The following is a 15286-nucleotide window of genomic DNA, read 5'->3' as shown; positions in this document are numbered from 1 at the left end:
CGGGATGATATAGTACTACTCATAACAAAACTTAGCAGTTCAAGAGCTGCGGGTCCTGATGGACTTCGTAACAAGATGCTTAAGGAGAATCCCAAAATATGGTCAAGTATACTTACACAAATATTTAAAGAAGTAATGAGAACTGGAATCGTGCCTCCTTCATGGAGAAAGTCCATTCTTATACCGTTATATAAAAAAGGTAATAGATTAGACCCGGCCTCTTATAGGCCCATAGCTATTCTCGACTGCCCGGGGAAAATCTTATCAACGCCTCGTACTTCGCGAATTTAATGTGTGGCTTGATATCAAAGGATTAAGAGATCCATGGCAAACAGGTTTTGTGAAGGGTCTAGGCACAGGGATCAATCTGATATGTGTAAACGCAATCATCGCTAAGTATGCCAAACTAAAATCTCCTCTGTATGTGGCTTTTGTAGACTTTAGAACCGCTTTTGATGCGGTCTCCAGGGAACTTCTTTTTATGAAACTAATGAAAAACAACTGCCCCTGGAACCTTTTCAAGTGGATCATCGATCTACATTCTCAAACCACACTGCAAATTAGATTATCCAACGATGGGAGTCCATCTGACTCGATATCTAGTTTTAGAGATCTTAAGCAAGGATGCATTCTTGCATCAGCCATTTTTAATTTCTTCATCCTTGACATTGCCAAAGACCTTTATGACATTACAACCGACTCCCCGAGGTTGGGTTCGTGTGAAGTCAAATGGCTGTTATATGCCAATGATCTTCTGTTATTATCTAGAACGCCAATGGGTCTTAAAAAATATGCTTTGTGCTGTTGAAAAACATGCAATACATAACAATATGATTATTAACACCAAGAAAACTCAAGTGATCCAATTTGGCAGTCGTAAGCACAGAACTAAAAAAATTGAATGGAAATTGCAAGAAGAGACGGTTGAAACTGCAAGTGAATATCTTTATTTGGGCTTAAACACTAGCAATAATTTATCCGATTCCCCTTATTATTACAGCCTACACCGAAAATGGAACAATCTGATATCTCAAGCAAAAATCATCAGGGGTAAATATTGCAAATTCTCAATTGCTCCTCTTCTAGTCTTTAATAAAAAAAAAAGCCATGCCAATTGTGTTATATGGAGCGAAAGGAACAAGTTACTTAACCTGTAACTGTTCTTCAGCATGGGTCTGGCATGGGTCTGTTCTCCAGCATGGGTCATGAATATTCCCAGTCGTCAGGCTGGGAATCCTCGGTAAAGAAAAAATCAGTATCAGTTTTGTTTCTGATCTGTCTTTCGTAGTAGTAACCAATCACTGATCTCTGCGTCATACTGATCACAGCCAATAACTGCCCTCTACCTAAGCCCCGCCTCTGGCAGCCATCTTCAGATTTGGTAGCACGTGAAGTGGCAGTATGACCAAGTGAAGAGCCGCAGAGGGGTAGGCGGGAGGGTTCGCATGTGAATCCATGCCAGACCCATGCTGGAGAACAACAGTTACAGGTAAGTAACTTGTTCCTTCTCCAGCATGGGGTCTGGCATGGATTCACATGCTCATGAATAAAGAATACATAGCAGTACACACATGCACAACCACGGGAGGTGGCAAAGGCTCAACATTAAGCATTACATCAAACTCAACATTAAGCAATTCTTACCTCCTCATCAGGCTCACCTGAGGCGAACAGGTTGCGCAGCACTGCTTGGCCGACCCTGGACTCCTCCCTGGAATCCCGATCGACGCAGTAGAATTTCGTGAAGGTGTGCGTCGACCTCCACGTAGAAGCCCTGCAGATGTCCAGCAAGGGCACACCAGATAGGAACGCCGTGGTAGCTGCGATCGCTCTGGTGGAATGGGCTCTCGGACGGCCAGGCAGCGGTCGGTTTGCCAACCGATGACAGTACATGATACAGCCGGAGAGCCATCTGGAAATGGAGGCCTTTGAGAGAGCCTTCCCCTGATTGACAGGTCCAAAGTTCACAAAAAGTTGTAACGTCTTCCGAAAACTCTTTGTGCGGTCCACGTAGAACTTCAGCGCTCTAGCCACATCCAGCGAGTGCAAAGTACTTTTGGCCGGCGACGAAGGCGACGGGAAAAAAACAGGCAACACCAAGGGTTCGTTGAGGTGGAAGTCCGACGGCACCTTGGGCATGAAGGAGGGGTGCGTCCTGAGCACTACCCTCGTGTTGTGAAAAGTCAAGTACGGGGGCTTGCAGGAAAGGGCCTGGATCTCTCCCACTCTTCGTGCGGAGGTGATGGCCACAAGAAACGCTGTTTTCCACGACAAGAACTTCAACGGAGCTGAGTGCAGAGGCTCGAACGGAGGTCTCATGAGCTTGGTCAGCACCACGTTGAGCTCCCACGCCGGGGCCGGAGCCTTCACCGGCGGGAACGATCTGAACAGTCCCTTCATGAATTCTTTCACCAGACAATGAGACCACAAAGACGTCCGCCCGTGGTTCTGGTGTATCGGGAAATCGCAGCAAGATGAATCTTGATGGACGCGTGCGCCAGTCCAGCCTTGGCCAGCGTCAGAAGGTACGGCAGTACCTGGGGAGCCGTAATCCGTAGAGGGTTAATCTTCTGTGCGTGGCACCAGACAGAGAACCTCTTCCATTTGTGTCCATAGCATTTAAGAGTTGAGGACGCCCTGGCCTTTGCAAGAACCTCTCTGCAGTCGGCCGATATGTCGTAACCTCCAAACTCTAACGCTGCAGGAGCCAGGCCTGCAAGTTCAGCGACTTCGGGTCGTGATGGAGGATGGCGCCTCCTTCCCTGGAGAGAAGATCCGCGTCCACTGGCAGCTTGATTGACGGGGACGCTGACAAGTCCAGAAGGTCCGGGAACCATATCTGCCTCGGCCACGCAGGTGCGACGAGGATCATCCTGCACCGTGACCTCTTGAGCTGGTTGATGAGCCGGATCAGCAATGGCAATGGAGGGAACGCGTATAGAAACAGGCCCTCCCAGGGGAACAAGAAAGCATCGCCCATGCTCCTCGGCTGGGGAAACCTGCTGGTAAACCTCCGGCACTTGGAGTTCGTCGCCGTCGCGAACAGATCGATCTGGGGTGTGCCCCACCATCGGAAGAGGCGGTCCACTAGATCCTGTCGTAGTTCCCACTCGTGGCACGAGCGCAGCTCTCTGCTAAGCGAGTCGGCAATGGAGTTTTTTTATCCCTGCCAGATGAACCGGCACCAGAAACATCCCTTGGGCGACAGCCCAATGCCACAGATCCTGCGCCTCCTTGGACAGGGCTGGGGATCTGGTCCCGCCCTGCTTCCTGATGTAGAACATGGTGGTGGTGTTGTGGGTGAAGATCCTCACCACCTTGCCCTTGAGGGACGAAAGAAAGGACCTGAGGGCCCAAAACACTGCACGGAGCTCCAGGACGTTGATATCGAGGGACTTCTCCGTCGGAAGCCAAAGGCCTCTCGCGTGCAGATTTTCAGTGTGCGCTCCCCACCCTTCCAGGGAGGCATCCGTGGTCACTGTCTCCTGGTGGCCGGGGGTCTGGAAGTCCATGCCCGCCGTCAGATGCGCGCGGGTGCCCCGCCACCGGATCGCTCGCCGGAAACTCTCGTCGAGTGTGATCCTCTCCTCGAAGCTGCCCGTCGTCTGGATCCAACGCGTGTCCAGGAACTCCTGCAACGGGCGCATCCGGAGCCTGCACAGGCGGATGAGATAAATGCAAGAAGACATCATTCCGAGGAGGGACTTGATGGACCTCACCCTGGCCGCGTCCGCAGCCAGCATCCGCTGCACCTTGCCCAAGATGGCCCTCGTCCTTTCCTCCGACGGAGAGGCCAGAAGCGACACTGTGTCGAGCTTCGCTCCCAGAAACAGTGCGTCTTGCGCGGGCACCAGGTGGGACTTGGCGTAGTTTATGGAGAATCCCAGGTCCGTGAGTAGTTGGACGGTCCTTGCCGTGTGCTCCACGGCGAGCTCCTTCGTCTTTACTCGGATGAGCCAGTCGTCCAGGTTGGGGTAGACGTGGATCCCCTCTCGGCGAAGCTGCGCCGCCACCAGTGCGAGGCACTTGGTGAACACCCTGGGTGCCGACCTCAATCCGAAGGGAAGGGCTTTGAACTGGTAGTGACGCCCTTGGACCACGAACCTGAGAAACTTTCGGTGTCCCTTTAGGATGGGAATATGGAAGTAGGCATCCTCCAAATCCAACGACGACAGGAAATCGCCCGCCTCCAGTTGACCCAGGACGTGTTGGAGGGTGACCATCCGGAACTTCTGTGCCTTGATGAATTTGTTCAGTCGTCGTAGGTCCAGGATGGGACGCCATCCTCCCGTCTTCTTCTTCACGAGGAAGCATCTTGAGTAAACTCCGGAGCCCCGAAGCCTCTTTGGGACGAGCTCGATGGCGCCCTTCTTGAGCATCGCCTTTACCTCCAAGAGAAGTTGAGGGACGTGATGTTCTTTCCTGGCCACAGGGCGCATGCGCGGGCACTTCTTTAGAAACTCGAGCGCGTGACCCTGAGCTAGGGCGTCCAGCACCCAACGGTCGGAGATGGACTCCCACACGCTGACGAAGTTCGCCAGCCGCACTCCCACCGGGGTACTTCGGTGGGGGCCCGACCCCACGGCCGGTTCAGTCCTGCTTTGACGAGGCTTTGCCGCCTTGTCCTCCTTGGCGACGACGGCGGCGTCCGCCTGACTTGCCTCGTCCCCTGTAAGCTTCCTGTGACGACGAACGGGCCGCTTGACGGTAGGTGGAAAATCCGCCGCTGGAACCTTTGGAGGCACCCTGTTTGCCTCCGCCGCTCCGAAAGGGCGGCCGCCGCTGCTGGAGAACCCCAAGAGCCCGGGCCGTCTCCGTGTCCGCCTTGATGGCTTGAAGGGAATCGTCCACTGTTTTCCCAAACAGGTTGTTTCCGTCGAACGGCATGTTCAAGACTCTGGTCTGCACGTCCTTATGGAAGTCAGTAGCCTTGAGCCATCCACGCCGCCTATGGCACACGCCGTTGCCCAACTGGCGAAATCCAGTGTCAGCGATGTCCGTCGCAATCTTAATGGCGTGGTCCGACGCCACCTCTCCTTCCTGCAAGATCTCTAGGGCTTCCGCCCTCTTGTCGTCTGGTAGGAAGTCCAGCAGGGGGGCCAGTTTTTACCACAGCTCCCTGTCGTAGCGGGCTACGATAGCCAAGGCGTTGGCCGCCTTAATCGTCGTCCCATCGTATCTAATTTCTTTCCCTCGCCGGCCGGCGGGGAGATCGACGTAAAGGCCGCGCCCCCCCCCCGCTTTCTTCCTGGCCGCCGCAGAGACGACCGAGTCCGGGGGGAGCCGCGTCCGGGACCCGGTACTTCTTCTCGTACCGATCCCTTCTAGCCGGCGTCGTGGATGGGTTCTTGAGGAGGGCGAGGCCCTCATCCCAAATATCGTCTAGTAGAGGTACAGCGAGGACCGTCTTCCTCTTGGCCTTGCGCCGTTGATAAAGGAAACCTTCCTTCTTCTCTTCCGGGCAGAGCTGGAAAAGCTTGGCTGCCCTGGCGATCATGGAGTGAAACGATCCAATCTCGTCGGGCTGGGATGCCCGGGTGGGAGGTGACGACGGGAGATCCTCGTCATAAACCTCGTCTGTACCCGTTGCGGCCGTGTCAGTCCCCGTATCATCCCCACGTGTCGTGGACAGGGAAGGAGGGCTGAACAGGGCGCGATGGCTGAAAAGGAGGTGGAGGATGAATCCTTCTTCTCTTAGGGGGAGGGCTCCCAGAAGGGCCTGGCCCCGGGTCCCCCGTCGGGAGCGGTTCCTCCGTTGGTGGTAACGGCAGTCTCGTCCTTATCTCCGAGCAGAAGGACTGTATAGCCAAGAAAATGGCCGCCGAGTTGTCTTGCGGCACTGGTTGAGGGGAGTCCGACGGGCAGTCAGGAGCCCCGTCGGCACCCTCGACATTCTCGTCGTCTCCTACGTCAGGGTCCCTCCCGACGGGCTGGTCTTCTTCCACGCCAACGCCGTGGCTTAAGACTTTGATCAGCTCCTCCTCAGAGATTGAGGCCGAATCCACGATGACCTCCTGCCCCCCCCTTTTTCTTCTCCGTCGGAGGTTTCACGGGGGTCCTGTCGATGAGCATGAAAGAGGACTCCCTCCGCGGTGGCAGGGAGACTCTGGGCCCCGAGTTCGCCACCACTGGTGTAGCCTCCACAGGCTGAGCCAGGGCCGCCGCGACTGTCTCGATAGAGGCCTTGGCCGGGTGGATTAAGGCTTTCACCACCTTAGGTGTGCTCACCGCCTTCTCCTTGGGGGGAGGGTCACCGCCTCGCTCCCCCTCCGAAGGGGCCTTTGAGCTCAACCGGGGTCTCTCCAGGAGCTTCGCCGGGTGCTCGGCCTTCCTCTTACCCGAGCCAGAGCGTTGGCTCGTGGTTGATGGCGCCGGGGAGGATGCGCACTGCCTGGCGCCCGTAGAGCCCGACCTTTCGGCGCTCCCGGTGCCAGCGAACTTGCGGTGCTGGACCTTCTGTTGGACCCCCGTCGCCGGGGCGCCCTCAAAGGTCTTAGAAGACCGCTCGGACTTCTTCTTCTTCTCGCCTGACGAGCTCTTTCCTTCCAGCCAGTTGGCAAGACTTTGATGGCGGTCCTTCATGGTCCGCTCCGACATATTGCCGCAAAACGCACAGTCCTTCTCCACGTGCGTCTTGTCCTCATGTAGGCAGTAAAGGCAAAGGGAGTGTTCGTTCTCCTTAAAGACATTCTGAAGCTGGCATCCAGGGCAGACCCTGAACAGCTTTCCGGGCGTTGAGCTTCCCTTCTCCTGGGCCATGTCCGAGATGGGCCTGAGAAACTTCTGGAGTCCTCCAAAAGCGTGGCTCGACGAAATCTTCACCCTTGAGGGGCGTAGACTAATCCGACACGGGTCTCCGTTAATCAGATGAAGAAACGGTGGAGCTTGAGGCTCTTTTGACCGTAAAAAGAGAAATTTTTATGAGAAAACACGTGAAAAAAAAGCACTAACGCTCGAGAGCAATAGCACGAGGATCCCAACACTTGAACGTGCGGTAAAAATCTGAAGATGGCTGCCAGAGGCGGGGCTTAGGTAGAGGTCAGTCATTGGCTGTGGTCAGTATGACGCAGAGATCAGTGATTGGTTACTACTACGAAAGACAGATCAGAAACGAAACTGATACTGATTTTTTCTTTACCGAGGATTCCCAGCCTGACGACGGGGAATATTCATGAGCATGTGAATCCATGCCAGACCCCATGCTGGAGAACAGTGTGATTATAACATAGTGGGTTATATTAAACGCCAACACCAAGAAAGGACAATAACCCGAAAAAGAAATACAAACCAGTATTGTCAAAGCCAAAAGAGAATAATCATTCCAAGTCAATTTATAAACAACAGTATTGCCCAAGCCAAAACAAGGCAAATGAGAATGTCAGTGTTTGTAAAGACTATTGCCCATATGTAAAGGAAGTCATAAAAGGAGAGGGCCTGAACCTACATTGCCAAAGAAGTGTGAAAGTGACAAAGAATCCTAATCAGCATTTGGTTAATGACAAAGTGTGGCAACAAGAGTGACAGGAGTGCTGCCCTTCGGATAAAAGGTATTCAGGAGTAGTGTTGTATAGTCTGTATGGTAAGTAGCAATCACATATGTGTAATAAACAGCACCAGTGTGCTTCTTGCTTCATTAAAGAAATTCATAAACTTGATGCTGTGAAGTAAGAGACATTGCTAATTGTTGGAAGCGGACCTTTACCACAGAAGTACTTGAAGTTACTAGTTTGTTATGGCCTGGCAGGAGAGTAAACCAGGTCAAAGGACTTTGGAGCAATTTGTTCTGTTTGGCAGGAGAACACAACAGAACAGAGAGCGTTGTAGTAGTAGGCCTGGCATAGAAGTAGACTAGGTGCAAGTTCTTGAAGTACTGTGATGTGGTTAGAATTCTTGAAGAAACAGTTGAGGAACCACTCAAATATTTTGTGGATCAATGCAGAATCACCCTGACAAACGTCACTGAGGCAACTGTTGTACGGAATGATGCAGAACATCTGCAGAATTATACCTTTTTTATTTTTAAACTAAAGAAGTAAAGAATTCTTCTTTGCTGATTTGCTGATGAAATTAAGTTGTTTCAAGAGCTTGGTTACAAGTGAAAAGAGGAAAACCTAGGTGAACACTAGAAAACTGTTGGTTGAATTCAAGGTGGAACTTGTTGTAATGATACAGGATTTCCTTATCCTTTTTGAACAGCTAAACAAAATTATGCTTGAATCTGAGGAGGGGGAATTCTCCCAGATACGGAGAAATCGTTTTCATGAGGTGAACTTAAATGTTATATTTGTTGCTTTTGAACTGCCATATATTACCTTGCTGAGATGGTATATGTAGAAGTGTGAGGGACGGAAACCTTTTGCTAGAGTGTTTCGGTTAGTTTATTTTAGGTTGGGAAATCATTGTCAGGGTAGGGATAGTGAGGCATTTATCCAACCTTATGACTTAATAAAATGGCATCTTTTGAAAAACCTTCACAAAGTTGTCCGCCTTGCATTTCTGACCCCTCACAGAGCCCTCTACCCACCGCCTCCAAACCTCCTTGTCACACACCTCTATATACGTCTGTGAGATAGAAAATTCAACATCTACTGAGATAAGGAAGAATAGGGATGACTCACTACAGACTTCCCTGAGATACACTAGGACGAGGAAGAGAAGCGGAGTAATGAAGAATCCTCTGGTGAACTTGTATGGGCATTCTAGTTGTTACATCCTATTGAGAATAGAAAGCAACGGCTGACTAATTTTGGAGAGAGTCACCAATTAAGAGTCACTGAGAGCTGCAGGTGTGTAGAACGTCAAGCCGGGGGGATTCGAAGCTGTGCTGCCGAGCCAGAGGGAGGGAGCCCAGAGGGCGCTGGTGGTCGGCCGTGTCTGTTGGTCCGGAGGTCTGCAGGAGAGGAGCATACCATGACATGAGGAGAGGAGCAGACCTTGACAAGAGAACACAGAGGTAGAAGGAAGGCGGACGGCAACTGGGAACGCTGTCACAAAGCCCCAAATGAAGCGAGACACAGAAGAAAACGAAGTGAAAACATGACGGCTAACGAAGCTCTTTTGACTTGCCAAGACCCTAGACAAGGTAAGGGTTGATGCAGGAGACTCAGAGGGGATGCAGGGGCGGTTTAGTGGTTGGGCGCATACAGTTGTCCCTAGGCAGGCAAAACTCTTAAGAAGCATGGAAGGGGCAGAAAGCATACAGACTCCCTCTTCCTCAACGCAGTGACGGAGCAAGTCCTGTTGACAACCAAGGAAGGGTTGACATCCCTGAACATAATATAGAGCGTCTGAGAGGGAGAGTCCCTCATAACAGTGGCAGAGAGAAGACCATCGCCGACCAAAGGATGGTGAAGCACCCTCACCAAGATAGGAGTTTTCTTCCTAGTGGCTATACTTGGAAGGTGAGTACTCCAAGTCGACCAGTACAAAGAAAAGAAGAAACTAGGGTCAGGGACCCTGAGCCAGAAACAAAAGCCATCTTCTTCGTGGCAGTACCTGGCAGGAGAGTGAACCAGGTCTGCCAAAACCATGAATGGCCAGGGGAAGGAAGTCATTCCCACTGGCGATGTAAATTGCGAAAATAAAGCCAAGGAAGGCCAGGCAGGGCAAGAGAGCCATTCGCCTGACACCGTGGAATGTGAAAAGTGAAAGGAAAGACCAGGGGAATGGAGTCATTCCCCCAGCTGTGTGTGTGGAAAAACAGTGAGAGCTAGACACCAGGCGAAGAGAGTAATTCTCCTGGTAATTGAGCTTGACAGCCCTGGGAAGGGAGCCATTTCCCCTGGAGTGAAGAAATAGTGAACTTTCAGTGGCAGAGTGTTAAAGGATTGGCAGTCCTTTCTTTTGTGAAGCATTAAACCCAGGGGAAGTGAGTCATCCCCCCGGTGAGAAACTTACAAACCAGAACTGTGCCATCCAGTCCAGGAGGAGGGAGTGATTCTCTTGGAGCAAGAACATTGGTTCAACCTTTAGTTTAGTTATAAGTCTAAGGCACAGCGGGACTTTTTGACACAGGACTGTACACTCCAAGTTTTGCCATTCTGACAGGCCCATTAGCACTTTAGTTGAGGCAGGGAAACCCCTCAGATATAGGGAAATCTAGGTTTTCTCTTTACTTTTATATTGAATAAAAGTCTATAGCAAATCACCTCTGCCACCTGTATGCGAGAAGGAGGACTTCTGCACCCTTACCAACAAATAAAATGTGTGCCTTTTCCTTCTTTGTGTAACCCTGTCAAGTCCATGGTACCGGCATGGTCCTATTTGACAGACGAAAAAATATCCTTATCACCACCACCCTACCCACTGTCACACGCAGGCACCTATAAGAAGCAACCGCCATACCAACGCCCACCTCATAGGCCTCTACAAACATGGCCACAAAATGCCCCACACTCATTCAATTCATAGGCTACTCATAAGCAGGCAAAAGCCTCAAGGCCAGTAGCAGCATACACAAAGCTGTCACTATGCATACTTCCTCTCCTACGTGGCTGACGGAGTTACCATCTCTAGTAGTCAGCTCATCACTAGAAGTCAGCACCTGGTAAGAATAGTGCAGCAGAAATGCTAAAACAAGACCAGGAAACAAATATTTTTTGTCTGCACACAAGGACTGTGGAACTTCATACAAATCAATATCTGGCTCTTCCCCAGAACCATATAAAAATAAACCTATATTACTCTCTCTAAGGAGCACCTTCTTTGCTTACACCCTCTCACCTTTTAGAAGGATTGCATGTTCCCACTGTAACTGTAAATATAAACTGGTATGCTAGTAGTAAATAATATTTTTAAAGGACCATTCCCATTGTAAACCTCCAATATGCCTGGACCCCCTACTGATGCACAGCACTCTGTCTTCCTGAAGCTAGGAGGACACTCAAATATACAAAATAAACATAAAATGAATAAAATAGTGGTTGGGGATAGAACTGTGAGCCACTAGTGAGCGAGAGACACAGATTTGGCCAACAGATTATGAGAACACCTTTCAAGTTAAATCATTTAGACAATTACTGCCTAGTCAAGCCAGAAAAGATGCACACTGTTAGAACTGGTGAAACCACTCACTTATAGACAACATTCTGTACGGACTGTGATGCAAGGACTATTTTCCGATGATAGCCTTGTCCTACGATGGACTGTACAATGCCTTTTTTGCTTGGAAGTCCTTTGATTTCTTGCTCCGAGTTCTAAAGGGAAAAACAAATTTGAGCGCCATGAATAAAAACCTCTGCTGATCAGCGGTACCAGTTACGTCTACAATATATTAGAAACCTACTATCGCAAAGTTGCAAATAAAGGTTGAATGCCATGTTAGTCCAGCTCTAAAAAGCACACAAAATGAACATTTTGATACATTGTATTGAAGTATTTGGAAATACTATTCAGAGATAGTGTAATGCATTAACTTTGGATGTCCCAAACACTACTTCATCAGATGGTGTTCAGAGTGAAATGAGTAAAAAAAGAAAATCCACTGGGCAGTTCTCCAAGAGGAAAAAAAAAGAAAGAATTCTCACTTCATTCAGTGCACACATAGTATGAGCAAAGTATAATTCTAGCACCAGGAAGAGACTCTCTGAAAACAATTCACATTTCTAACAGCACTGAGAAATACATTCTAGGAAGGCATCCTATTCACACAACTCTTGAATGTAATTATAAGTCATAAATAAGTTAGACAAATTTGTCATGTTACTTTATACACATTTTGAAATAAAAGATTCAGACAACTGAAAAGCAGTGCGTTTTTTGCATTTCCTTGATGCAGAGTTAAATGTGTTTAACAGCCTCTATGCAGGGTCAGGACTGTGTAGTGATTTCAAAATAGTTCCTGAGTTAAATGTCTTTTATACAATGTGACCACTATCATCTATGGGTTAAAAGTTGAAATGGTGCAATGTTATTCCAATATACCTCAGTGTGACAATGCCTCCTGGTTTGCATACAACCAGGGAAAAAACAACATACGTTGACCATTTTGTTAATGTGTCAACATCTGATGTAATCTGGTGTGCCCAATTCCCAACAATGGATGCCAACCATTTGAGCCAAGACAACCAGGATTGCCATTATCTATTTCTTGTGTCTTCTCCAATTAAGGAATAGGAACAGTAGTGGCCAAAAGCTGTTGGTTAGAGGTGTTGTCAGGATGCCGTCTGGCATTGCTGAAATAATAGCCTGGCTAGTCCTTGGAGAGTAGATGGGCCCAACCTAAGTACTGCACACAGGGATTGCCCGTGCAGCGTCCATGGTAAAACCATGAGAATAAAAGGGCCTGGGAACTAAAGGGGAAATCGTAATTTGACAAAGATAGAAGTGCAGTGTTAAATATGGTGCCCTGTGTCTCCCATAAGTATAAAGTGAGATGTCACTTCATTAAAACCCAATGCATTTTTGTATAGAGAAGTGCATCTTAAAACTAAAAGCATTTGGTTCACTTGCATGCATATTGCTTTTAATTATACCAAGCTCAAATAGAACTCTCAGTACTTGCAAACAATCATTCAGACCATAGTGTATTCATAATACTATTTTATAATGCAACAACATGCAATTTTGCACCCGGTGTGAGATTAGTCTTTAAATTAGATGTTTGACCAACCTAAATTACAATTAATTATTTTCATAGAAAATCGTGCAAATAGTACATCTACAGCCCAAAAACGGAAGTAAACTGAAATGTACACACATTGAGATGGCCCACTGAACACATATATAAATTAAAAGTAGCAAACATGTTCATTGAAAGATGCACATACATATTCTGAGAAAACTGCACGCATGTGTGTTCAGAGTACAGTTCAAACTCCCTGAGAGCGTTATTTTCTGGATACAGACCTGTAGGAGTCTTATACAAACTGGTCAATTTCTACATTTAAATAACTGCACATAGCCGATACATTAACCACCCCACACAACTAAAATAGAACCAAGTGTAATACATATGTATTTATAAATATTTGCTCATGAAACCTTTCTCTGATACCATACTTGTTTTGATACTGGAGAATATCAAGCATTGTGAAGAGTTTTTAAATATATGAATACACTTGCAGAGATGAGGCAATGTTATCACTGAAGTAGATTGGATTGCCTAGATGGAAGCAAACATAGGAGTGCACTTAAAATTGATGTATCATATGTAGCTTTAGGGTAGTGAGGTAGGTTCTATGTAAGAAATAAAATTGTATCGGGTTGAACCTCGTATTCCTGCAGACTTTCCCGATGGTCTTACAAATTCTACGCCATTCTGGGTCTTTCAAAGGAATCCCCCAGGCCCCTTTGCCACTTTTCCTTGATGCTAAGCTGGGGGGTTTACTACTTTCCTGTAATGCCGAGAATAACCTGGAGATTGCCCGTCCATCATTCCCTATAGTTAAGATGGTCTGTAGTAGGGAGTGGTCGTTGGCTCCTCCGGTATCCCCTCCCATTTATTTGCCGGGGTACTAGTCAGTCTAGCATAGTTTAGGAATTGCCCGATAAGTATTTGTTGTAGTTTCGCCCATATGCAGAAAGGGGAGCAAGGTTCCCCCCCCTTCAAACAGATACCCCAGTGTCTGGCACCCCCACTCTAGTACATTTTACATCCCCTATGTCTCTTACGATCTCTGCCACTTTGGTGTCAGCTCACAATGGTGTCTCCGCGCTGCATCCGGTCCCCAACCTAAATTTGATATGTGCCCTTTTCCAGGTTTGTTCGACTACTGTGCTCAGGCAGGAGGTCCAAGTCCGGTATGGTGTTTCTTGGGTCCCATTAGCCACCTGTCTATCCTGTCGCCTCCCCACTTTGTAGCGTGTTGCAACTGAGCTGCCAGGAAGTACAGCTCGTAATCTGGGAGTGCTAGCCCCCCCTTCCCCGTATCCCCTGCGTAGCGTGGCTAGCGCCATCCAGTGTTGCTTCCCGCCCCATAGCAAGTCGGCTATGCTAATATACAATGATCGGAAGAACGGCGGCCTAGCCATATGTGGGATTTTCACCCAAAAGTAAAGCGACTTAGGGAGGATGATAATTTTACATATTATGATCTTGCCTGTTAGGGTAAGAGGTAAACAATTCCAAAATGTTATCCCTTCCTAAATTCCACGCGAGCGCCCTCCCTACATTGTACTGGAAAGTCTCCTCCAATGGATGATGAATTTGAATCTCCAGGTAGCAAAATTAATCCAGCTCCCAGCGTAGTGTAAGTGTTGGGCATCCAACAGCCCTTTGCCCACATACAGCGTCTCATAGTATGCCTGGAATACCGAGTTTATGCCCTCCTGCGTCACAACCAACTTCCCATTCTCGTCCTCTAATTGCGTGATCAGGCCCTGTGACCGTTCCTTTTTTAGAAGCCACGCCAGAAGTCTCCCAGCTTTGTCCCCCTCCCTGTGGGTCCTAGCAGTGTAATGAGAGTAATCGTGCTTCCCCAATCGTCCCTGAGCTTGCTATTGGGTAACCCTGGACCATAGGTCTTATTACATCAGACTGCTTAAAGCAATCAGACCCCTACTTTGTGAAAACAATTGTGCTACAATAGCCAGAGCTACCATTTTATCGCGTCTGGACTATGGAAACGCACTCCTTGCAGGTGCAAGTAAACAAAGCATGCACACATTTCAACTGGTCCAAAATAATACGATCATAATGATTAAACAAAAAGCAAGAAATGAACACATCAGTGAAGCCAGACGGGACATCGACTGGCTGAAAATGGAGGACCGCGTTCAATTTAAGTCTTTATGCCTAACACACAAGTGTCTTTATGGCAAAGTACCAGCCTATCTGAAGTCTAAATTCACTTTCCAAAACCCTTCTAGGGCACTAAGATCAGAAACCAAAGGTCTTATAACAGTCCTGAAACATAAAAAAGAACTCTGTATGGGTAGAGCTTTCCCAAACCGAGCAGCAGTTAGTTGGAACTAACTGCCGACCTGTCTTAGGTTAGAGACTAATCACTCCTTTCGTAAAAAGCTTAAAACTGTGCTCTTCAAGTAAACCATACTGTAAGAACCCTGGCCTTGAAACTGTCTAAACTCACCCTGCTTTGTATTTGTCTTGTTCACGCTGTGCTACTCGTCTGTCTCCATGTATGCGCCCCGATGCCTGCGGGCAACCGGCGCTATATAAACAAACAAATAATAAATAGGAGCTCCGCCCCACATGGTGACCCTGTTGCCAGTTCTCCTCCTAGCTTTGGGACACTGCGCTCCTCCGCTTTCAGTGTGGCGAGTAGGGACGCGCGGACCCCATGGGAGGTGGCCATGCACTTGGCCCCTTATCGTTACCTTGAATGCT

The 15286-nt window shown here is 48.6% G+C and overlaps 1 protein-coding gene across 6 annotated transcripts in view; it reads right to left on the bottom strand.

Annotated features, from left to right (window-relative positions):
- Positions 1-15286, bottom strand: part of CNOT10 (CCR4-NOT transcription complex subunit 10) — a 1248840-nt gene that overhangs the window by 423947 nt on the left and 809607 nt on the right. For all 6 annotated transcript variants that reach the window (XM_069648815.1, XM_069648816.1, XM_069648817.1 and 3 more), the window contains one exon: positions 11074-11195. In XM_069648815.1, the coding sequence (XP_069504916.1) occupies positions 11074-11195 (122 nt within the window). The remainder of the gene's footprint in view (positions 1-11073; positions 11196-15286) is intronic.

This window comes from Ambystoma mexicanum, chromosome 2q (assembly GCF_040938575.1).
Source record: "Ambystoma mexicanum isolate Mex_15411 chromosome 2q, UKY_AmexF1_1, whole genome shotgun sequence".
Classification (NCBI taxonomy): Eukaryota; Metazoa; Chordata; class Amphibia; order Caudata; family Ambystomatidae; genus Ambystoma; species Ambystoma mexicanum.
Note: the sequence above shows the minus strand (reverse complement) of the source record. Positions and strands in the feature narration are given on the sequence as shown.